Raw genomic sequence first — 25,029 nt, forward strand, 5'->3', positions numbered from 1 at the left:
TGTCAAAGATAAGGTGTCCATATGTGTGTGGGATTATCTCTGGAAAAGTCTTAAATTTTTGACCAGAAGCACTCTTTCAACATCACAGTAAATTTCCATGGCACTCATAGAGATTGTTGGATCAAAAGCTTAGTATTTATCCTAGGCAATTGCTTTCTTTATTTCCTACAAACTATTACTCACAGTCTGGTCAGCTCTCCTGCCATAGGTATTTGCCCAGGCTGGCTAATTCCCACCACTTCTTCAATGGTAATTTCAGTTTAAGCTTCCATCTTCTTTCCTCTGGGTTATCTTCTAAACTGCCTAACCTTCTCTTTCTCTTCTCTCTTGCCTCTCATAGGCAAAACACCTGCCAGTTTTTGTTTTAAAAACAAACATCAGGTCATATTCCCCTCTCAATTTAAAGCTTCTCAGTGCCTTCCCATTAAATTTAGATTAAAATTCAAACACTTTCTATGGCCTACGGTGCCTACATAGTCTGAACCCTAGCTATTCCAGAACTTCTGCCCTAGCCGCGCTGGCCTCCCCGCTATGTGTTAGACACACTCAACGGTTTCCCCTCTGAGGTTTTGCAGGAGCTATTTCCTCTGCCAGTGAGATTTCTCTGGTGGATTAGTACATGGCAGCTTCTCTCAGTTCACTTAGATTTCTGCACAATGATCACCTCAGAATGAACTTACCTGAGCTACCACATAAACCAGCACCATGCACAGATACACACAGTTATTCTCTAAAGTTTAGCTGAGGTTCATTTTTCTTCAAGGCAACTATTTCAAAATCTCAGGTTTATTATATTTTTGTTTACTTGTTTATCATCTGTCCCCCCTCACCAGAATGTGTGTGTGTGTGTGTGTGTGTGTGTGTGTGTGTGTGTGTGTGTTAGTCACTCAGTTGTGTCTGAGTCTTTGCGACCCCATAGACTGTAACCAGGCAGGCTCCTCTGGCCATGGAATTCTCCAGGCAAGAATACTGGAGTGGGTTGCCATTCCATTCTCCAGGGAATCTTCCTAACCTGGGGATTGTACCTGGGTCTCCTGCAATGCAGGCAGATTCTTTACCTTCTGAGTCACCAGGGAAGCCCTCACTAGAATGTAGATGGTAGCATTTTCTGTCTCATCACAATGTTGTTTGTCCCTAGGACAATTCCTGGTTTAGAGTAACTGCTCAATAAATGTTTGTGGAATGAATGAATGAGCTAATTAAGAAAAATTATTTTAGATAAGCTTTGGGGAATAGTATAGCATAAAAGGTGTTAGTCCTTTTCTGCAGTTTTCCTATGTTAGAATCCCAGCTATGTGACAGAGCTGACACGTCGAATCAGGGCAAAATCCTCACCTGATAAACATGAGGTCCAAGACTCAGCCAACTTTGTGAGCTTTTTTCCAGACTTTGTGTGGACTCTGAGAGATTTCTCCCTGGAACTGGAAGTAGATGGACAGCCCATCACTGCTGATGAGTACCTGGAAAATTCACTGAAGCTAAAGCAAGGTTACTAGGACTTATGGTTGGGAAAAAAAAAAGAGAAAACAGTATCAGAATGACCATTTCAATGTAGATGCTGAAAATTATAATTTTATAACTTTGTTATCTTGGCTGTTCTATTAGAGGAAATGAAACATTTCTTAGACAAATCAGTGTGATCTAATTTTAAGTTACTTCCTTCTTGGAGCAGGAAAGAAATTTCATTCCTCTACCCCTTTAATTATTGGGTCTGATCCATGATTAGGTAATTTTTACCTCTTTATATAGGACTTGTGCAAATTACAAAGTTGAAGGGTATATATCTGAAGTAGACTGAAGTTGTAAAACCTCTGATTTTCTTTCCTCTAGGAAATGATAAAAAAACTAAAACTTTTAATGAACCTCGGTTATGTATCCGAAAGTTCTTCCCAGAGAAGAAGTGCTTCATCTTTGATCGCCCTGCTCATAGGAAGCACCTTATTCACCTGGAGCAGCTACAAGAGGAAGATCTGAACCCTAAATTCAGAGAACAAGTTGCAGACTTCTGCTGCTACATCCTCAGCCATTCCAAGGCCAAGACTCTCTCAGGCGGTATCACAGTCAATGGGCCTCGTGAGTCCCTCTTACTCTCTTTCCTTACCCAGACTCTCCTACTGCCCATTGTAGACAACAGAAGTGGGAGGCATGAGGATTACTTCTGACAAATACAGAGTCTAATGATGCCAAGGAAAGCACACAACAAGGGTCACATTGTGAATTTTACATATGCACTAAAACTATTTCTGGTATTATCTAATATTCACATAAGTCAGATGAACAAACAGAAAGAACAAGAATCTAATCCAAGAATTCTGCACCAACTTCTCAACTCCCTTTTTATGAAATTTCCTTCCAGGAGAGGTATATTATTGACAAAGTCAGGAAAAGGCAAATATTCCATGTATGTGAGGCTTTGCCTCTCAGCTTAACACAATTCTCTTGTTAATAAATGCAAAAATGTGTAGTTAGGCACTGATTAGGAGTGCCTGCCATGTACCAAGCACTGGGCATAATCCTCATTCCAACATGATGGGAACAAAAGGTACTTAAATAATTTATGTAACCCTAATGATTAAACGCTGGTAAGTACAGGGAACCATAACTGAAAGGACGTTTGGGTGACTTCAAAGAGGTTAAAGTCTGAGCCCACGAAAAGATCTTGAGGAATGACAGGCAAAGAGGTAAAGATATGTAATTTATGTTTCATACAGTCCTTCAGAATGTTTTATAGATAATGTGCTGGAGAGATGTACATGAAGCAACAAGAAGATGAATGGTACTTGCAATATTTTTTAATAAATGGTGCCTATGTAGGCTAAGATAGTGGCAATAGTGACTGTCAAAATAAACAGAATCCTCACATATTTTGAATGTCAAATCCATGCGTTTTGCTGATGGGAGGCATGTGGGTGTGTGGAAGAAATGATATGGCAGTGTTAAGCTGACTCCAGGATTCTGAGCGTAAGCAACTACTTGAACAGATGTTATTTACTAAAAGAAATATATGGAGGAGGAATAGTTTTCCAGAATGGATGAAGTTGTTTAGATCTGAATTATTTAGTACTGATTTTCCTTCCTGCCAATGCAGGAGACATAAGAGACTTGAGTTCAACCCCTGGGTTGGGAAGATCCCCTGGTGGAGGAAATGGCAACCCAGACCAGTATTCTTGCCTAGAGAATCCCATGGACAGAGGACCTTGGCAGGCTACAGTCCATAGGGTCACAAAGAGTTGGACATGACTGAAGTGACTTAGCACACATGCCTATAAGTGCTATCATGTGATATTTGTCTTTCACTGTCTGATTATTTCATTTAGTATGATGATCTCTAGGTCCATTTATGTTGGTGCAAATCACATTGTTTCATTTTTATGGCTGAGTAACATTCCATTGTATATATGTACCATATTGTCTTTATCCATTCATTGTTGATGGACATTTGGTTGCTTCTGTGTCCTGATGGGCTTCCCTGGTGGCTCAGTGGTAAAGAATCCACCTGCAATGAGGGAGACCTAGGTTTGATCCCTGGGTCAGGAAGATTCCCCTGGAGGTGGGTACGGCAACCCACTCCAGTATTCATGTCTGGAGAATCCCATGGACAGAGGGGTCTTGTGGGCTACAACCCATAGGGTTGCAGAGTCAGACATGACTAAAGTGACTGGGCAAGTCCTTACTATTTTAGTGCTACTATTAATATTGGTGTGCATGCATCTTTTCATATAATAGTTTTCTCTGTATATATGCCCAAGATTAGGATTGCAGGATCATAAGAGGACTCTATTTTTCATTTTTTAGGGAACCTCCATATTGTTCTCTATAGTGACTGCATCAATTCACATTCCCATCAACAGTGTACAAGGGTCCCCTTTTCTTCACACGCTCTCCAGCATTTGGTATCTGTAGACCTTTGAACAATGGCATTCTGACCAGTATGAGGTGATATCTTATTGTAGTCAAGAACTAGTAGTTATAGGGCCACAAACCACTCCAGTTCCCCAAGGCTGGGATTTCCTGGTATGTAAGACTTCCAGTGTTAAAACCAGAACTCCCTGGCAAACTTGGATGAATTGCTCACACTGCATGGAGCTCTGCTGAAAGAATATCTAGGAAGACCCTCTTATTTAGGCCAGACCCAGAACTAGTGAGATGCATCACATGTACACTTACATTTACACACACACGTGCTTGTGTAAATTAAAATGTCTCCTTGACCTTTATATTACTTCGAATTGAGAAAGGAGGGGGAACTCATTAAAAAAAGAAAGGGAGATTCAGGAAGGCTAAGAAAAAATTAAGACTTACCATATTGTCTGCAAAATACCCTTTCTCCAACCCATTCATTCCAATAGCTTCCATTTGGGCGAAGGAAGGAGGAGGAAAGGGAAGCTTCAAACTCTACTGAACTTAGAGTATAACAAAATATCCCATCACAGTTCTTCTTTAAAATTCTTAAAACTACTGCTTGTAACACTTGAAAAGCACAAAAAGTGCACTATCAGTTGACTCAGAATGATTAAATTTGCATGCTCAGGACCGAACTAACACAGCTTGTTCCTCTGTCTCACTAACTCTTAGTCACTGTTTTTTAAATTTCCTTCATAGGTCTACAGAGCCTGGTGCAGACATATGTCAATGCCATCAGCAGTGGGGATCTGCCCTGCATGGAGAATGCAGTCCTGGCCTTGGCCGAGACCGAGAACTTGGCTGCAGTGCAAAAGGCCATTGCCCACTATGACCAGCAGATGGGCCAGAAGCTGAAGTTGCTCACGGAAACCCTCCAGGAGCTGTTGGACCTGCACAGGGCCAGTGAGAAAGAGGCCATTGAAGTCTTCATGAAGAACTCTTTCAAGGATGTGGACCAAGTGTTTCAGAAAAAATTAGCGGTATGTTTGCTATTCTGGTTAATGAGAGGATGAAAAATCTGGGCATTTCTCTTTTTTGTTTTCAATTGGAAGATAATTGCTTTACAATATTGTATTGGTGTCTTCCACACAACAATGTGAACAAGCCTTTCTTGCTACAAGTAGTCCTCCCAGACCCAGGGATAGCAGCCCTCAGTTATATGTACTCATTTGCACTCTTTACTAAAAGAATAGACTGTTCTTACCCTTAGTCCTGGAGACTATGGTACCATGACCAACTATGGTTATTAAGAATATCCTCATCTGTTAATCTCTACCCTATAGGTGCCATATTTTAATCAAACAAGTAAACTGTAAGACTGTATTTACATAAGATTGTTTTACTTTATTTTTTTATTTAAAGTTAGTCAAAGACACAGTGCTTTCATATTCCCTGCTAATAATATAGAAGGATTCGCTTCTTTGTGAAAACCCTAAAAACATATTGTGCTTAATGTAAAGCGACAATAAATATTCAGAAAGACAAGAAAGAGAAATCAATCATTAGAATGCTATTTGAGGACTCAAGTCTGAGTTCTTTAAAATTAAGGAAGGATTGTTGTATGACAAATTATCACTTGACAGATGACAATCCCTTCCCGGACTTGTAGGGTAGAATTTTACAAATCGTACCTTCCTGCTTTCAAGGGTTCTGATGAAAGTAAATAGTGAAGGTCAGCAGACTATGAATGTTTTTTAGACCAAAGATACTTGCAAGTTCTCTTCTATAATTGAATGCAGGTAAAAATGCTGTTCTGTAGGCTTTCTCCATACAGACATTAACTGCATTACAATCTCCATTACCTTCATTAGCCTTATATTGAGAAAATATGCCAAAATACTATTATTTTAAACAACGTACCACCAATCATTGACCCTTTTGAGCACTTACAGAGAAGTCACTGGGCTTAACACTTTATACCACTGCATATAATCCTGACAGGGAATCTATGAGATGGATACAATTTCCTGTGTTTTAACAAAGAAATCTCATTTCATGAAGGTTGAGTGACACTAAGTCACAAATTGCTGGAACCAGAAACGTTCTGCAGGCCTGCCATACTGGACAATTGTGTGGTGAACTATTAGGGACTTAAAAAGAGAAGTTTCAAATGGAGCAGTGTTTATGCTTTGAGACTCATTCTCTGAAGCTAAAAAAAAATCAGGAAAAAGGCTTCAGATAAGCACAAAGAGAAGTAGATGTATTTTTTAAACCAACACCCTATCTAACAGTTTTCTAGAATCTCCCAACATGATGAGAGGTGTGTTATATTTATGTGCCACCTTCTCTGCAGGAGAAGCATTTCCCAGTAATCCACCTTGGTTCACAACCTCATCATGGCTCATGGTACCATTTGTGCTATTTTTCACCTCACAGGACGAGTTAGAAGCAAAGCGACATGACTTTTGTAGACAGAACATGAAAGCATCTTCAGATTACTGCATGGCTTTAATTGATGATATATTTCATCCTCTATATGAAGATGTGAAGCAGGGAACATTTTCTAAACCAGGAGGTTATTATCTATTTATTAAGAAGATGAATGAGCCGAAGGATAAATACCACCAGGTCCCCAGAAAGGGGGTACAGGTAAATTACCTACTGATCACCATTTCTGGGGCCTCGCTGATATGACTCTTTCAAACTACAGTGGGAACAACAAAAATGCAATGGGTAAATGGTGCCTGTGGCTTTCATTGACTACTATGGGTTTATTCAATAGGACAGACTACCATGAGATGAATAGCAGATTCATCCCATGGTAGTGCTTCTTGGAAGCACAGATGGGAGCCCTCAAAAACGTTTGCAGAATTTATTCAATAATTTAGTCATTCTATCATCCAAAAATTCTCTACTCAGGCCTAACTCTATGTCTATAACTGGGATTAGTGCAGTTTTTTTTTTTTTTTTTTAAAAGCAAGTTCTTTCAAAGTATTCAGCAATCAACAAATTATAGCTTACAGCAAATCTAATAATAATAGCAGTTCACTTATAGACCTATTTTGTGTTAGGAAAGAAATGAGCTTAACTCATTCAGTCCTCATAAGAGCAATATGAAGTACATGACATCAGTGTCCTCATTTTATAAATTAAAAAACTGAGAGAAGTAAAATAACTCACCTAAGATGTACAGGTAATAAGTGGTACAGCTGAAATGGAAACTCTAACAGGAAAGTCTGGGCTCATAACTTTGCTTCTGTGCCAGTATACTCAGGTTATATCAGTTAGAATTAGGTTTGGGCACATATGTTTTCCCCCAATTATTTTAATTAGTTGGAGGCTAATTACTTTACAATATTGTAGTGGGTTTTCTCATACATTGACATGAATCAGGCATGGATTTACATGTGTTCCCCATCCTGAACTCCCCTGCCACCTCCTTCCCCATCCCATCCCTCTGGGTCATGCCAGGGTACCAGCCCCGAACATATGTCTCATGCATCCAACCTAGGCTGGCGATCTGTTTCACACTTGATAATATACATGTTTTAATGCTGTTCTCTTAGATCATCCCACCGTCACCTTCTCCCACAGAGTCCAAAAGTCTGTTCTATATATCTGTGTCTCTTTTTCAGTCTTGCATATAGGGTTATCATTACCATCTTTCTAAATTTCTAAATATATGCATTAGTAAACTGTATTGGTGTTTATCTTTCTGACTTACTTCACTCTGTACAATGGAGCCCATTTTATCCATCTCATTAGAACTGATTCAAATGTATTCTTTTTAATGCCTGAGTAATATTCCATTGTGTATATGTACCACAGCTTTCTTATCCATTCGTCTGCTGATGGGCATCTAGGTTGCTTCCATGTCCTGGCTATTATAAACAGTGCTACATTGAGCATTGGGGTACACATGACTCTACATTGGGGTACACATGTCTCTTTCAGAACTAGTTTCCTCAGTGTATATGCCCAGGAGTGGGATTGCTGGGTCATATGGCAGTTCTATTTCCAGTTTTTTAAGGACTCTCCACACTGTTCTCCATAGCGGCTGTACTACTTTGCATTCCCACCAACAGTATAAGAGAGTTCTCTATTCTCCACACCCTCTCCAGCATTTATAGCTTGTAGACTTTTGGATAGCAGCCATCATGACTGGTGTGTAATGGTACCTCATTGAGGTTTTGATTTGCATTTCTCTGATAATGAGTGATATTGAGCATATTTTCATGTGTTTGTTAGCCATCTGTATGTCTTCGTGGAGAAATGTCTGTTTAGATCTTTGTGGGCACATGTTATTTAAAAACAAAACAAATGTGCCTTAAGAACACAGAAGTTTCTTTCTCTTATATACAAGAAGTAAGGCAGAGGGGTCCAGGCTGCTATGACAATTCCACAATCACGCTGTTCCCAGACTCTCCTGTTCTGCTCCAGCACCTTAGCACCCAGCCTCCATCTTCAAGGTCAATTCATGGTATAAGATGGCTGTTGGAGTTTCACCCATTCTTTCCATATTACAGATGGGAAGAAAAGGGGAAAACAGAAAATGTCTCTGGATCAAGTCTCTTTAAGGTGATCTGTAAAAAGCCCAATATAATACCATTGCATAAGTGGTATTAACCAAATTTTAATCTTATGGCCACCGCCAGCTACCAGGGAGGTTGGCTAAAAAAAATGCAGTATTTTATCATGGCCAATGACGTGCCCTGAGTGGGAAAAAAATGAGGTTCTATTATTATGAACAAAGGGGAGTAAAATATTAGGGTGACTCTAGAAGCTGCTATCAAAGAGACAAAAATTGCACAGAGGAAAAATAAAGTAGGGTACAGGTTTAGGAGAGGAAGGGAACATGGTCCTATTTTATATGCAAGATTTTAGATAGGACCTCTCTGGTGAGGTGCTGTTTCAACAGTCTTCAAGGAAGTCAGGATGTAAGCCAAGCGAGCATCTAGAAGAAGATAACTTCAAACAACAGAAAATCCCAGAAGGATGAATTGGTTTATGTCCAACAAACGTGGCAAGAGGGCAATGAGCAAAGAAAGTGGTGGCAGGAGGTAAGGTCAAGAGATGCTCAAGGCCAGAGGATAACCAGGTAGTATCCTGGAGGGCCCTGAGAGTAGTTTCAGTTTTACTTGAAAAGAGTTGGAAAATCAGCAGAGGGTTTGGTGCATCAGAGTGAAGTGATCTTTTTTAAAGTGATACGACACTAGCTGCTCTCAGGAAATCAGACAGTAGGGGAGCAAGAGGAGAAGGAAGTAGGACACGAATTATGAATCTTTAATACCATGGTCCAGGCAAGAAGAGATACTATCCTGGACCAGTGTGTTTGGGAGGAATATGTTACAACTGATGGGCTCTTGCTGGCTTTATTTTGAAGCCAAAGCAAATTGCATTAGCTGATGTAAAGAACAGCCACAAGGTTTGCAATCCGTACAATTAGAAGATAAGCTTTACTGATTACATTTCTAACATCGGGGTGACTGAGAATGAGGCAAATTTGAGGGTGGATCTAGAGTTGGGTTTTAAGCCAGTTTGAGATAGTATTCATTAATAAATTCTAAAACGGGTAAAATGAAATTGAATTGAAACATGTACTGCTAAGTTTTCCTTTAACCCATAACCTCTATTTCCTAATTCTAACTTGATCTGCATCAATAGACAGAAGAGACACTGAGGAAATATTTGGGTTCCAAAGAGGGTGTGGCTGATGCACTTCGACAGACTGATCAGTCGCTGACAGAAAAGGAAGAAGAGACTGAAGGTGAGAACACCTGAAAACACTCTGCTGCTGCTAAGTCGCTTCAGTCGTGTCTGACTCTTATGTGTGACCCCTTAGTCGGAAGCCCACCAGGCTCCCCTGTCCCTGGGATTCTCCAGGCAAGAACACTGGAGTGGGTTGCCATTTCCTCCTCCAATGAAAGTGAAATGTGAAAGATGAAAGTGCAGTCGCTCAGTCGTGTCCGACTCTTAGCGACCCCATGGACTGCAGCCTACCAGGCTCCTCCGTCCTTGGTATTCTCCAGGCAAGAACAATGGAGTGGGTTGTCATGCCCTCCTCCAGGGAATCTCCACCAAGGGATCCAACTCACATCTCCTGCACTGGCAGTCAGATTCTGATTGCTCAGTGCAAATATAAACACAAGAGTCTTTCTTCATGAGACAAGCAAACAAGGAAAAAGGGAGAAAGTAGAAATAAAGCTATAAAAATAACTTAAGATTCTCATATTTCTCTGCTTATTTTTCTTCTTAAGTGGAACGTATAAAGTCTGAAGCTGTGGAAGCTGCAAAGAAAATGTTAGAGAAAATGCAAAAGAAGTATCAACAGATGATGCAAGAAAAAGAAGCGAGTTATCAGGAACATATGAAGCAACTGACTGAGAAGAGGGAAAAGGAGAGGGCCCAGTTAATAGCAGACCAAGAGAGGGTTCTAGCCCTTAAACTTCAGGTATTCAACTGTAGCATCTCCATTCTACTTCCACTGTGCTGAATCAAAGCTCTTAAAAGTTAGGGCATTATATCAGTTTAAGGACTGTTCTAGCCCAAACACTGGTAGACATTTCATTCCCTTACTGCTTCTACCCCTAACCATCTCTGGTTATTGAAGTCTATCCTGACAGGGAATATATGAGATGGATACAATTTCCTGCATTTTACCAACAAAGAAATCTCATTTCATGAAGGTTGAGTGTCACTAAGTCACAAACCGTGGAATCAGGAACTTCCTGCAGGCCTGCCATACTCAACCATTGTGTGGTGAATTATTAGGGACTTAAAAAGAGAAGTTTCAAATGGAGCAGTGTTTATGCTTTGAGACTCATTCTCTGAAGCTAAAAAAAAAAAAAAAGGAAAAAAAAAACCATGGGGAAAATAGCTTCAGATAAAAACAAAGAGAAGTAGATGTATTTTTTAAACCAACACTCTATCTAACAGTTTTCTAGAATCTCCCAACATGATGAGGGGTGTGTTATATTTATGTGCCACCTTCTCTGCAGGAGAAGCATTTCCCAGTAATCCACCTTGGTTCACAACCTCATCATGGCTCACGGTACCACTTGTGCTATTTTACACCTCACAGGACGAGTTAGAAGCAAAGCGACATGACTTTTGTAGACAGAACGTGAACGAATCCTCAGATTGCTGCATGGCTTTAATTGATGATATATTTCATCCTCTATATGAAGATGTGAAGCAGGGAACATTTTCTAAACCAGGAGGTTATTATCTATTTATTAAGAAGATGAATGAGCCGAAGGAAAAGTACCACCAGGTCCCCAGAAAGAGGGTACAGGTAAATTACCTACTGATCAGCATTTCTGGGGCCTCGCTGATATGACTCTTTCAAACTACAGTGGGAACAACAAAAATGCAATGGGTAAATGGTGCCTGTGGCTTTCATTGACTACTATGGGTTTATTCAATAGGACAGACTACCATGGGATGAATCTGCTATTCATCCCATGGTAGTGCTTCTTGGAAGCACAGTGGGTAGCCCTCAAAAACGTTTGCAGAATTTATTCAATAATTTAGTCATTCTATCATCCAAAAATTCTCTACTCAGGCCTAACTATATGTCTATAACTGGGATTAGTGCAGTTTAAAAAAAAAAGCAAGTTCTTTCAAAGTATTCACCAGCAATCAACAAAGTATAGCTTACAGCAAATCTAATAATAACAGCAGCTCACATATAGACCTATTTTGTGTTAGGAAAGAAATGGGCTTAACTCATTCAGTCCTCATAAGAGCACTATGAAGTACATGATATCAATGTCCTCATTTTATAAATAAGAAAACTGAGGGAAGTAAAATAACTCACCTAAGATGTATAGGTATTAAGTGGTACAGCTGAAATGGAAACTCTAACAGGAAACTCTGGGCTCATAACTAAGCTTCTGTGCCAGTATACTCAGGTTATATCAGTTAGAATTAGGTTTGGGCACATATTATTTAAAAACAAAACAAGAGTGTCTTAAAAACAGAGAAGTTTCTTTCCCTCTTATATACAAGAAGTAAGGCAGAGGGGTCCAGGCTGCTATGACAATTCCACAATCATGCTGTTCCCAGACTCTCCTGTCCTGCTCCAGCACCTTAGCACCCAGCCTCCATCTTCAAGGTCAATTCATGGTATAAGATGGCTGTTGGAGTTTCACCCATTCTTTCCATATTACAGATGGGAAGAAAAGGGGAAAACAGAAAATGTCTCTGGATCAAGTCTCTTTAAGGTGATCTGTAAAAAGCCCAATATAATACCATTGCATAAGTGGTATTTGCCAAATTTTAATCTTATGGCCACCTCCAGCTACCAGGGAGGTTGGCTAAAAAAAATGCAGTGTTTTATCATGGCCTATAATGTGCCCCGACTGGGAAAAAATAAAATAGGTTCTATTACTAAGAATGAAGGGAAGAAAAATATTAGGGTGACTGCTATCACAGGTCTAGGAGAGGAAGGGAACATGGTCCTATTTTATATGTAGGATTTTAGAGAGGACCTCTCTAGTGAGGTGCTGTTTCAACAGTCTTCAAGGAAGTCAGGAAGTAAGCCAAGCGAGCATCTAGAAGAAGATAATTTCAAACAACAGAAAATCCCAGAAGGATGAATTGGTTTATGTCCAACAAACGTGGCAAGAGGGCAATGAGCAAAGAAAGTGGTGGCAGGAGGTAAGGTCAAGAGATGCTCAAGGCCAGAGGATAACCAGGTAGTATCCTGGAGGGCCCTGAGAGTAGTTTCAGTTTTACTTGAAAAGAGTTGGAAAATCAGCAGAGGGTTTGGTGCATCAGAGTGAAGTGATCTTTTTTAAAGTGATACGACACTAGCTGCTCTCAGGAAATCAGACAGTAGGGGAGCAAGAGGAGAAGGAAGTAGGACACGAATGATGAATCTTTAATACCATGGTCCAGGCAAGAAGAGATACTATCCTGGACCAGTGTGTTTGGGAGGAATATGTTACAACTGATGGGCTCTTGCTGGCTTTATTTTGAAGCCAAAGCAAATTCCATTAGCTGATGTAAAGAACAGCCACAAGGTTTGCAATCCATACAATTAGAAGATAAGCTTTACTGATTACATTTCTAACATCGGGGTGACTGAGAATGAGGCAAATTTGAGGGTGGATCTAGAGTTGGGTTTTAAGCCAGTTTGAGATAGTATTCATTAATAAATTCTAAAACGGGTAAAATGAAATTGAATTGAAACATGTACTGCTAAGTTTTCCTTTAACCCATAATCTCTATTTCCTAATTCTAACTTGATCTGCATCAATAGACAGAAGAGACACTGAGGAAATATTTGGGTTCCAAAGAGGGTGTGGCTGATGCACTTCGACAGACTGATCAGTCGCTGACAGAAAAGGAAGAAGAGACTGAAGGTGAGAACAGCTGAAAACACTCTGCTGCTGCTAAGTCACTTCAGTCGTGTCTGACTCTTATGTGTGACCCCTTAGTCGGAAGCCCACCAGGCTCCCCTGTCCCTGGGATTCTCCAGGCAAGAACACTGGAGTGGGTTGCCATTTCCTCCTCCAATGAAAGTGAAATGTGAAAGATGAAAGTGCAGTCGATCAGTCGTGTCCGACTCTTAGCGACCCCATGGACTGCAGCCTACCAGGCTCCTCCGTCCTTGGTATTCTCCAGGCAAGAACACTGGAGTGGGTTGTCATGCCCTCCTCCAGGGAATCTCCACCAAGGGATCCAACTCACATCTCCTGCACTGGCAGTCAGATTCTGATTGCTCAGTGCAAAAATAAACACAAGAGTCTTTCTTCATGAGACAAGCAAACAAGTAAAAGGAGAAAGTAGAAATAAAGCTATAAAAATAACTTAAGATTCTCATATTTCTCTGCTTATTTTTCTTCTTAAGTGGAACGTATGAAGTCTGAAGCTGCGGAAGCTGCAAAGAAAATGTTAGAGGAAATGCAAAAGAAGAATCAACAGATGATGCAAGAAAAAGAAGCGAGTTATCAGGAACATATGAAGCAACTGACTGAGAAGAGGGAAAAGGAGAGGGCCCACTTAATAGCAGACCAAGAGAGGGTTCTAGCCCTTAAACTTCAGGTATTCAACTGTAGCATCTCCATTCTACCTTCCACTGTGCTGAATCAAAGCTCTTAAAAGTTAGGGCATTATATCGTTTAAGGACTGTTCTAGCCCAAACACTGGTAGACATTTCATTCCCTTACTGCTTCTACCCCTAACCATCTCTGGTTGTTCAAGTCTATCCTGACAGGGAATCTATGAGATGGATACAATTTCCTGCATTTTACCAACAAAGAAATCTCATTTCATGAAGGTTGAGTGTCACTAAGTCACAAACCGTGGAATCAGGAACTTCCTGCAGGCCTGCCATACTCGACCATTGTGTGGTGAACTATTAGGGACTTAAAAAGAGAAGTTTCAAATGGAGCAGTGTTTATGCTTTGAGACTCATTCTCTGAAGCTAAAAAAAAAAAAAGGAAAATAAAACCATGCGGAAAACAGTTTCAGATAAACACAAAGAGAAGTAGATGTATTTTTTAAACCAACACTCTATCTAACAGTTTTCTAGAATCTCCCAACATGATGAGGGGTGTGTTATATTTATGTGCCACCTTCTCTGCAGGAGAAGCATTTCCCAGTAATCCACCTTGGTTCACAACCTCATCATGGCTCACGGTACCACTTGTGCTATTTTTCACCTCACAGGACGAGTTAGAAGCAAAGCGACATGACTTTTGTAGACAGAACATGAACGCATCCTCAGATTGCTGCATGGCTTTAATTGATGATATATTTCATCCTCTATATGAAGATGTGAAGCAGGGAACATTTTCTAAACCAGGAGGTTATTATCTATTTATTAAGAAGATGAATGAGCCGAAGGATAAGTACCACCAGGTGCCCAGAAAGAGGGTACTGGTAAATTACCTACTGATCACCATTTCTGGGGCCTCGCTGATATGACTCTTTCAAACTACAGTGGGAACAACAAAAATGCAATGGGTAAATGGTGCCTGTGGCTTTCATTGACTACTATGGGTTTATTCAATAGGACAGACTACCATGGGATGAATCTGCTATTCATCCCATGGTAGTGCTTCTTGGAAGCACAGTGGGTAGCCCTCAAAACGTTTTGCAGAATTTATTCAATAATTTAGTCATTCTATCATCCAAAAATTCTCTTCTCAGGCCTAACAAAATGTCTATAACTGGGATTAGTGCAGTTTAAAAAAAAAAGCAAGTTCTTTCAAAGTATTCACCAGCAATCAACAAAGTATAGCTTACAGCAAATCTAATAATAACAGCAGTTCACATATAGACCTATTTTGTGTTAGGAAAGAAATGGGCTTAACTCATTCAGTCCTCATAAGAGCACTATGAAGTACATGATATCAATGTCCTCATTTTATAAATAAGAAAACTGAGGGAAGTAAAATAACTCACCTAAGATGTACAGGTATTAAGTGGTACAGCTGAAATGGAAACTCTAATAGGAAACTCTGGGCTCATAACTAAGCTTCTGTGCCAGTATACTCAGGTTATATCAGTTAGAATTAGGTTTGGGCACATATTATTTAAAAACAAAACAAGAGTGTCTTAAAAACAGAGAAGTTTCTTTCCCTCTTATATACAAGAAGTAAGGCAGAGGGGTCCAGGCTGCTATGACAATTCCACAATCATGCTGTTCCCAGACTCTCCTGTCCTGCTCCAGCACCTTAGCACCCAGCCTCCATCTTCAAGGTCAATTCATGGTATAAGATGGCTGTTGGAGTTTCACCCATTCTTTCCATATTACAGATGGGAAGAAAAGGGGAAAACAGAAAATGTCTCTGGATCAAGTCTCTTTAAGGTGATCTGTAAAAAGCCCAATATAATACCATTGCATAAGTGGTATTAGCCAAATTTTAATCTTATGGCCACCTCCAGCTACCAGGGAGGTTGGTTAAAAAAAATGCAGTGTTTTATCATGGCCTATAATGTGCCCCGACTGGGAAAAAATAAAATAGGTTCTATTACTAAGAACAAAGGGAAGAAAAATATTAGGGTGACTGCTATCACAGGTCTAGGAGAGGAAGGGAACATGGTCCTATTTTATATGTAGGATTTTAGAGAGGACCTCTCTAGTGAGGTGCTGTTTCAACAGTCTTCAAGGAAGTCAGGAAGTAAGCCAAGCGAGCATCTAGAAGAAGATAATTTCAAACAACAGAAAATCCCAGAAGGATGAATTGGTTTATGTCCAACAAACGTGGCAAGAGGGCAATGAGCAAAGAAAGTGGTGGCAGGAGGTAAGGTCGAGAGTTGCTTAAGGCCAGAGGATAACCAGGTAGTATCCTGGAGGGCCCTGAGAGTAGTTTCAGTTTTACTTGAAAAGAGTTGGAAAATCAGCAGAGGGTTTGGTGCATCAGAGTGAAGTGATCTTTTTTAAAGTGATACGACACTAGCTGCTCTCAGGAAATCAGACAGTAGGGGAGCAAGAGGAGAAGGAAGTAGGTAGACGAATTATGAATCTAATACCATGGTCCAGGCAAGAAGAGATACTATCCTGGACCAGTGTGTTTGGGAGGAATATGTTACAACTGATGGGCTCTTGCTGGCTTTATTTTGAAGCCAAAGCAAATACCATTAGCTGATGCAAAGAACAGGCATAAGTTTTGCAATCCATACAATTAGAAGATAAGCTTTACTGATTACTTTTCTAACATCGGGGTGACTGAGAATGAGGCAAATTTGAGGGTGGATCTAGAGTTGGGTTTTAAGCCAGTTTGAGATAGTATTCATTAATAAATTCTAAAACGGGTAAAATGAAATTGAATTGAAACATATAGTGCTAAGTTTTCCTTTAACCCATAATCTCTATTTCCTAATTCTAACTTGATCTGCATCAATAGACAGAAGAGACACTGAGGAAATATTTGGGTTCCAAAGAGGGTGTGGCTGATGCACTTCGACAGACTGATCAGTCGCTGACAGAAAAGGAAGAAGAGACTGAAGATGAGAACAGCTGAAAACACTCTGCTGCTGCTAAGTCACTTCAGTCGTGTCTGATTCTTATGTGTGACCCCATAGTCGGAAGCCCACCAGGTTCCCCCGTCTCTGGGATTCTCCAGGCAAGAACACTGGAGTGGGTTGCCATTTCCTCCTCCAATGAAAGTGAAATGTGAAAGATGAAAGTGCAGTCGCTCAGTCGTGTCCGACTCTTAGCGACCCCATGGACTGCAGCCTACCAGGCTCCTCCGTCCTTGGTATTCTCCAGGCAAGAACACTGGAGTGGGTTGCCATGCCCTCCTCCAGGGAATCTCCACCAAGGGATCCAACTCACATCTCCTGCACTGGCAGTCAGATTCTGATTGCTCAGTGCAAAAATAAACACAAGAGTCTTTCTTCATGAGACAAGCAAACAAGTAAAAAAGGAGAAAGTAGAAATAAAGCTATAAAAATAACTTAAGATTCTCATATTTCTCTGCTTATTTTTCTTCTTAAGTGGAACGTATAAAGTCTGAAGCTGTGGAAGCTGCAAAGAAAATGTTAGAGGAAATGCAAAAGAAGAATCAACAGATGATGCAAGAAAAAGAAGCGAGTTATCAGGAACATATGAAGCAACTGACTGAGAAGATGGAAAATGAGAGGGCCCAGTTAATAGCAGATCAAGAGAGGGTTCTGGCTCTTAAACTTCCGGTATTCAACTGTAGCATCTCCATTCTACCTTCCACTGTTCTGAATCAAAGCTCTTAAAAGTTAGGGCATTATTTCAGTTTAAGGACTGTTCTAGCCCAAACACTGGTAGACATTTCATTCCCTTACTGCTTCTACCCCTAACCATCTCTGGTTATTGAAGTCTATCTTGTTGTTTAATTGCTAAGTTGTCCCTGACTTCTTTGCGGCCCCATGGACTGTAGCCTACCAGACTCCTCTGTGTATGAGATTTTCCAGACAAAAATACTGGAATGAGTTGCTGTTTCTTTCTCCAGGGGATTTTCCTGACTCCGGGATCAAACACAGGTCTCCTTCATTTCCGGGAGATTCTCTACCATCTGAAACACCAGGAAATTCCATATCGTACAATTAGCTGCATACCCAGGCTGCTACTTTCTTCCTGCTCACCAGGCTACTCTCCAAATCTGTGCCGAGTCGGGATTTCTACCCTGTAATATAGAATGGAGCAGTGTAGGCTTTCCCTCCTCGACTTATTTCTGTTATCTCTGCTACCAAAATTTGGATACTTGTACTAAATTGCCTGATCAAACACCTGCTGTGATTCTGAATTTTGTAGTATCCTTCCTATGGTGTTCCTTCATCTTCCTTGCCTTCTTAGATATACATTTGGCAGTTCATGGAATATAGAGCTGAGATAGAAAAAGACAGTTTTTTTAAAAAAGACTGTCGTTTCAGGTTGAAGGAAGAAAAAATTAATTCTAGGGTTCACTAATATTTTAGAAACTGTAAGAGAAGAATATTTCTGAAGCTAAATAAATCCCAGAAAAATTTTATAGTAGACTTAAGAAAGAGGGATATAATGAATATTAAAGGAGGAAAATGCTTCGAAAAGAAGTTTCACAACCCATGAGGGATTAATATAGGTATAATTTAGCAACTGTGGGAAATGTTTTAAGTTGTGTGTTCAGTCTCCACTTTCCCTTTTAGGAACAGGGACGACTTCTCCAGGAGGAATTCCAAAAGGAGAGCATGAAACTTCATGAAGAGATTATAGCCCTCCAGAAGAATCAGGGAGAATCACAATCATGTAATATTCTCTAAAAACCTAAGGACCATAATTTCCTAACCAGCTTCCATCTGTTAAGAACAAGTTGAATGAGCACCTTCAAGATGTCAAACAATTGCCACTAAACTTGAAGTCATAAGGTGCATTTTCATTGAGGCTTAAAGTTTGCAAAGATGAAATGAAATGTGAAGGCAGTGTTTAACCTATAGAAGAATTCAATTCATGATTAAATATAGTATAATTGACTAGTATGATACCTCAGTAGAACCTATGTTTGAAATCATGCATATTGATTCTAGAGAGACTTTTAATTGTGTAATCGGGATACATTTACATCCAATTTGGGGATATCAGAGGTGGTCTATTCAGTGTAGACGGTTTCCTCACACATAAACCACCCCTCTAGGTATCCTCAGCTCCATGGTCTTACTCAAGGATTTACTTTGGTACACGGATGGAGTTGGAGTGTTGTGTACACCGGAAAAGTCTGATGGGAGCATACAAAGTCATGGAGCACAGTCAAGCATCACTCCTGCCAAGCAGTCACTAGGTCACATGATGGCTTCCAATAAGGGAGACCTGGAACAATTAACTTCAGGGTGCAGAGAATGGACAGTTCTCCATTGGGTGGAGGCTGCATTGCTGGGGTCACTGAAGGGATTCCTAAACACTGGTAGGGGAATTACTTGCACCTGTGTGAAATAGATATATGAGTGGGTGTTCAACCTTCTTTGTCTAGAGAATCCCTCTAGATAATTACTGCCCCATTTCTAGGCCACAGAATGTCTCTCTATTTCACTCTTCTTTTCTCATTTCCCCTCATGCACAGTTCCAAGAATAACTTCTGCAATCACAAAAAGGAAGCTTTAGCGCATAATTCCTTTCTATTCCTCTGAGAATTATAGCTATAATGCTTCAAAACCTTACCTAACTCCATTTTTCAGTGATCAAGACCATACCCATGCAAAAGAAATGCAAAAAGGCAAAATGATTGTCAGAGGAGGCCTTACATGTAGCTGAGAAAAGAAGGGAAGTGAAAGACAAAGGAGAAAAGGAAAGATATACCCATTTGAATGCAGAGTTCCAAAGAATAGCAAGGAGAAATAAGAAAGACTTCCTTGGTGATCAGTGAAAAGAAGTAGTGGAAAAGAAAAGAATGGGAAGGCCTAGCGATCTCTTCAAGAAAATTAGAGCTACCAAGGGAATATTTCATGCAAAGATAGGCAGAATAAAGGACAGAAATTGTATGGACCTAACAGAAGCTGAAGATATTTTAAAAAGGTGATAAGAATACACAGAAGAACAATAAAAAACAAGATCTTCATGATGCTGATAATCATGATATTGTGATCACTCACCTATAGCCAGACATCCTGAAGTCTGCAGTCAAGTGGTCCTTGGAAGCATCACCATGAACCAAGCTAGTGGAGGCGATGGAACTCCAGTTGAGGTATTTCAAATCCTAAAAGATGATGCTGTGAAAGTGCTGCACTCAATATGCCAGCATATTTGGATAACTCAGCAAGGTCAAATTTGGATAAAATGCGACTGGAAAAGTCAGTTTTCACTTCAATCCCAAAGAAAGGCAATGTCAAAGAATGTTCTAGCTACCATACAGTTGAACTCATCTCACACGCTAGCAAAGTAATGCTCAAAATTTTCCAAGCCAGGCTTCAACAATACATGAACCGTGAACTTCCAGATGTTTAAGGTGGTTTTAGAAAAGGCAGAGGAACCAGAGATCAAAATGCCAATGTCCACTGGATCAACAAAAAAGCAACAGTTTTCCAGAAAAATATCCACTTCTGCTTTATTGACTATGCTAAAGCCTTGGACTGTATGGATCACCACAAACTGTGGAATTTTCTTCAAGAGATGGGAATACCAGGCCACCTGACCTGCGTCTTGAGAAATCTGTATGCAGTTCAGGAAGCAACAGTTAGAACTGGACATGGAAGAACACACTGGTTCCAAATCGAGAAAGGATTTTGTCAAGGCTGTATATTGTCACCCTGCTTATTTAGCTTATATGCAGAGCACATCATGTGAAATGCAGACTGGAAGAAGCACAAGCTGGAATCAAGATTGCTGGGAGAAATATCAATAACCTCAGATATGTAGATGACAGCACCCTTATGACAGAAAGCAAAGAGGAATTAAAGAGCCTCTTGATGAAAGTGAAAGAAGACAGTGAAAAAGTTGGCTTAAAACTCAACATTCAGAAAACTAAGATCATAGCATCCAGTGCAATCACTTCTGGCAAATAGATGGGGAAACAATGGACACAGTGACAGACTTTATTTTTGGAGGGGCTCCAAAATTACCGCAGATGGTTACTGCAGCCATGAGTTTAAAAGATACTTGCTCTTTGGAAGAAAAGCTGTGATCAATCTAGACAGCACATTAAAAAGTAGAGATATTACTTTGCCAATAAAAGCATGTCTAGTCAAAGCTATGGCTTTTCCGTTAGTCGTGTATGGATGTGAGAGTTGGACTGTAAAGATAGCTGAATGCCAAAGAATTGATGTTTTTGAACTGTGGTGTTAGAGAAGACTCTTGAGAGTCCCTTGGACTGCAAGAGATCAAACCAGTCAATCCGAAAGGAAATCAGTCCTGAATATTCATTGGAAGGACTGATGTTGAACCTGAAACGCCTATACTTTGGCCACCTGATGTCAAGAACTGACTCATTGGGAAAGACCCTGATGCTGTGAAAGATTGAAGGCAGGAGAAGGATAAGATGGTTGGATGCCATCACCCACTTGATGGACATGAGTTTGAGCAAGCTCCAGCAGTTGGTGATGGACAGGGAAGCCTGGCGTGCTGCAGTCCGTCATGTTGCAGAGTCGGACACGACTGAGAGACTGAACTGAACTGAACTGAATTGATGTTATCTACCATCATCTATATGTACCATATAAGATATATACTATAATCTATATATACCCCATATGATATACCATAGTCTCCATCCCTTTAGTCTACCTTTGTCTTCATAAAGTGGGTTCCTTGTACACAACAGATAATTGAGTCCTGTGTTTTTAATCCACTCTGGCAGTCTCTGTCTTTTAATTCGTGTATTTAGATCATTGATATTGAAATTGATTACTGATAGAGTAGGATTAATATCCACCGTACTTGATACTTTTTGCTATTCATTGCCCACATCTTTGTCAATATTTTATCTTTCAATCCCTTTCTAAATTTTGGTTTTAATTATGCATTTTATATGATTCCATTTTCTATCTTTACTTAGCATAGCAATTATATCTCTTAAAAATTTTTTTAAACTGTTTACCCTAGAAATTGCAATATACATTTCTAAACAATCCATGTTCCGTGTCAGTTAACACTATACCAATCACCGATAGCACAAACACATTAAAATAACAAAATATTCCTGACTCTTCTGTCCAGTCTTTTGTATCATTGCTATAATTCATTTCATTCCTACATACACCACAATCTTCAAATACATTGGTGCTATTATTGTTTTAATAAATTGTATGTTAGATCAACTTAGAATAAGAAAATATATTTTTATTTCCTTGCCATTTATTCCTCCTTTGGTGCTATTCTACTCTTTATGTAGATCCAAATTTCTGATATATTATTTTCCTCCTCTGAAGAACTTTAAACATTTCTTACAAATCAGGGTTCCTGGTGACAGATTCCCTCAATTTTTGCTTGTCTGAGGAAGTGCTTATTTCTTCTTCACTCAGAAGAATAATTTCAGTAGATACAGAATTCTAATTTGGTATTACTATTTCTTTTGAGATTTTAATTATTTCACTCAATTCTCTTCTTGCTTGTATGCTTTCAAAGGAGAAGTCTGATATAATTATTAACCTAGTGCCTCTGTGAGTAAAATAAAATCTCTGGCTTATTTCAAGATTTTCTCTTTGCCTTTGGTTTTCTGTAGTTGAATATGATGTGCTCTTCAATCTGAAAAGTTTCTATTGACACACCTCCAAATTCACTGAGTCCATCCCAATCATGTTCAGTCTACTGATGAACCCACCAGAGACATTCTTCATTCTGTCACCATGTTTTTAGTTTCTTGTATTTCCTTAAAACTGTGGGAGTTTCCATTTCTCTCTATATATTACTCACCTGTTCATTCACATTTTCCTCTTTCTCCATTAGATTTCTTAGCATATTAATCACAGTCATTTTAAATTTAGCTGTCTGATAATTTGTAAATTTCTGCAATTTCTGAGTCTGGTTCTGATGCTTGATTTGACTCATCAGACTGCTTTTAGGTCTTTTAGCATGTCTAGAATTTTTTTGTTGAAAGCTGGCATAGTTTAATATTTTGAAGGACCTGAGGTAAATACGTCTCTAGCGTGAGGTTTTCTGTTAACTGTCTACAGGTTAGATTGTGTTTACCCCTAGTTTTGGCTGCTGTGTCAGGAAATAAAATTTCCTTACTGTTAATGTTTTTGTCTCTGCTATCTTTTGGTTTCCCTAGAAGAGTGGCCCCAAACATTTTGGAAACAGGGACTGGTCTTATGGAAGACAGTGGAAGTGGAGGTAGAGGATAGTTCAAGTGGTATTACTAGTGATGGGACATACCACATGAAGCTTCCCTTTCTTGCCCTGCATCTCATCTCCTGGTGTGCAGCCAAGTTCCTAACAGGCCATGGACTAGTACCAGTCTGCAGCAGGGGGTGGGGGATGTTGGGGATCCCTGCCGGCCCTAGAGAACTTTTCTACTACCATCTAATTCAGTTCAGTTCAGTTCAGTTCAGTCGCTCAGTCGTGTCTGACTCTTTGTGACCCCATGAAGATGAAAGTGAAAGAGTGAAAAAGTTGGCTTAAAGCTCAACATTCAGAAAACTAAGATCATGACATCTGGTCCCATCACTTCATGGCAAATAGATGGGGAGACAGTGGAAACAGTGTCAGACTTTAATTTTTTGGGCTCCCAAATCCCTGCAGATGGTGACTGCAGCCATGAAATTAAAAGACTCTTACTCATTGGAAGGAATGTTATGACCAAACTAGATAGCATATTAAAAAGCAGAGACATTACTTTGCCAGCAAAGGTCTGTCTAGTCAAGGCTGTGGTTTTTCCAGTGGTTGTGTATAGATGTGAGAGTTGGACTGGGAAGAAAGCTGAGCACCAAAAATTTGATACTTTTGAACTGTGGTGTTGGAGAAGACTCTTGAGAGTCTATGGGCTGCAAGGAGATCCAACCAGTCCATCCTAAAGGAGATCAGTCCTGGGTATTCATTGGAATGACTGATGCTGAAGCTGAAACTCCAATACTTTGGCCACCTCATGCGAAGAGTTGACTCATTGGAAAAGACCCTGATGCTGGGAGGGATTGGGGGCAGGAGGAGAAGGGGACGACAGAGGATGAGATGGTTGGATAGCATCACGGGCTCGATGGACTCGAGTTTGAGTAAACTCCAGGAGTTGGTGTTTGACAGGGCGGCCTGGTGTGCATATGTCTCCCCAAATATCATATGTTGAAAAACTTATGCCCAATGTGCTGGGTTTTCGTGGTGGGACCTTTAGGAAGCGATTAGTTCATGAGCACAGAACAATCATGAATAAGTGTAATGCTTACATAAACTCATACTATCTACCGTGCTCATACCGTACCCTTGCTATGGTAGCTATAATTTTAGTCTTTTGAGGAACTTTCATACTGTTTTCCATAGTGGCTCCATCAATTTACATTCCCACCAATAGGGGACATACAAATGCTACATTTTAAAAGTCTTTTGCATTCACTTTAAAGGCATTGTTACTTGTAGATAATTCTGGTTGACATTTTTCATTCAACACTTTAATAGAGATGTTATTCCACTTTCTCCTAGCTTATATAATTTCTAGCAATGTTTCTTTCCAAACCTAGTTTTTGTTCTTCTGTATGTAATGTTTCATTTTTTACTGCTTTTCTTTAAGATTTTCTCTTCATAATTGGCTTTTATTACTAGTCTGTGGGGTGTAAGGCCATATTTATCTTATATTTGTTTAGTTTGGGGTTCTGTGAACCTTTGATTGGCCATTTGTCTCTTTTATTAATTTTGAGAAATTTTCTCTTCAAGTATTTTTCCTGCCTCTTTCTTTACTTCTATTTTTATTTTTCCAATTATGTGCACAAGAAACCTTTTGTCATTGTACTGGGGGTTATCCTAAACTACTGAAGGCTCAGAATACATTTTTCTCTTGATTTCTGTGTTCCCGTGTTGTTAATGACTATCGATCTATCTCAGATTATATGGTTCTTATAGCAATTTGTTCACGTATCATCTGTTAATTTCTTTAAAATAATTCTTAGTCACTGATACTGTGTTTTACTTTTATAGGATTTCCACTTAACTCTATTAACAGCATGCAGTCTTTAAAAATTTTTAATGTGTTCATGTGTGTTATTCACTTTCCCGTTAGATCTTTCAACATAGTAATTGTGATTTCAAAGGCCCTGATTGTTCCACATTAGGTTTATTTCTGATTTTGTTTCTGTTCTTTGTCTTATCTC

The 25,029-nt window shown here is 39.7% G+C and overlaps 1 protein-coding gene across 2 annotated transcripts in view; it reads left to right on the forward strand.

The window, feature by feature from the left end:
• Nucleotides 1-22,956, forward strand: part of LOC136149253 (guanylate-binding protein 2-like) — a 33,842-nt gene extending 10,886 nt beyond the window's left edge. For both annotated transcript variants that reach the window (XM_065909390.1, XM_065909381.1), the window contains exons 5-14: nucleotides 1,292-1,488; nucleotides 1,831-2,073; nucleotides 4,603-4,883; nucleotides 6,280-6,492; nucleotides 9,508-9,610; nucleotides 10,101-10,294; nucleotides 10,925-11,137; nucleotides 13,109-13,211; nucleotides 13,700-13,893; nucleotides 18,457-22,956. In XM_065909390.1, the coding sequence (XP_065765462.1) occupies nucleotides 1,292-1,488; nucleotides 1,831-2,073; nucleotides 4,603-4,883; nucleotides 6,280-6,492; nucleotides 9,508-9,610; nucleotides 10,101-10,294; nucleotides 10,925-11,137; nucleotides 13,109-13,211; nucleotides 13,700-13,893; nucleotides 18,457-18,570 (1,855 nt within the window). In that variant the 3' untranslated portion in view covers nucleotides 18,571-22,956. The remainder of the gene's footprint in view (nucleotides 1-1,291; nucleotides 1,489-1,830; nucleotides 2,074-4,602; nucleotides 4,884-6,279; nucleotides 6,493-9,507; nucleotides 9,611-10,100; nucleotides 10,295-10,924; nucleotides 11,138-13,108; nucleotides 13,212-13,699; nucleotides 13,894-18,456) is intronic.
• Nucleotides 22,957-25,029: the final 2,073 nt, after the last annotated feature.

The sequence above is a fragment of the Muntiacus reevesi genome, chromosome 1 (genome assembly GCF_963930625.1).
Source record: "Muntiacus reevesi chromosome 1, mMunRee1.1, whole genome shotgun sequence".
NCBI classification, from domain to species: Eukaryota; Metazoa; Chordata; class Mammalia; order Artiodactyla; family Cervidae; genus Muntiacus; species Muntiacus reevesi.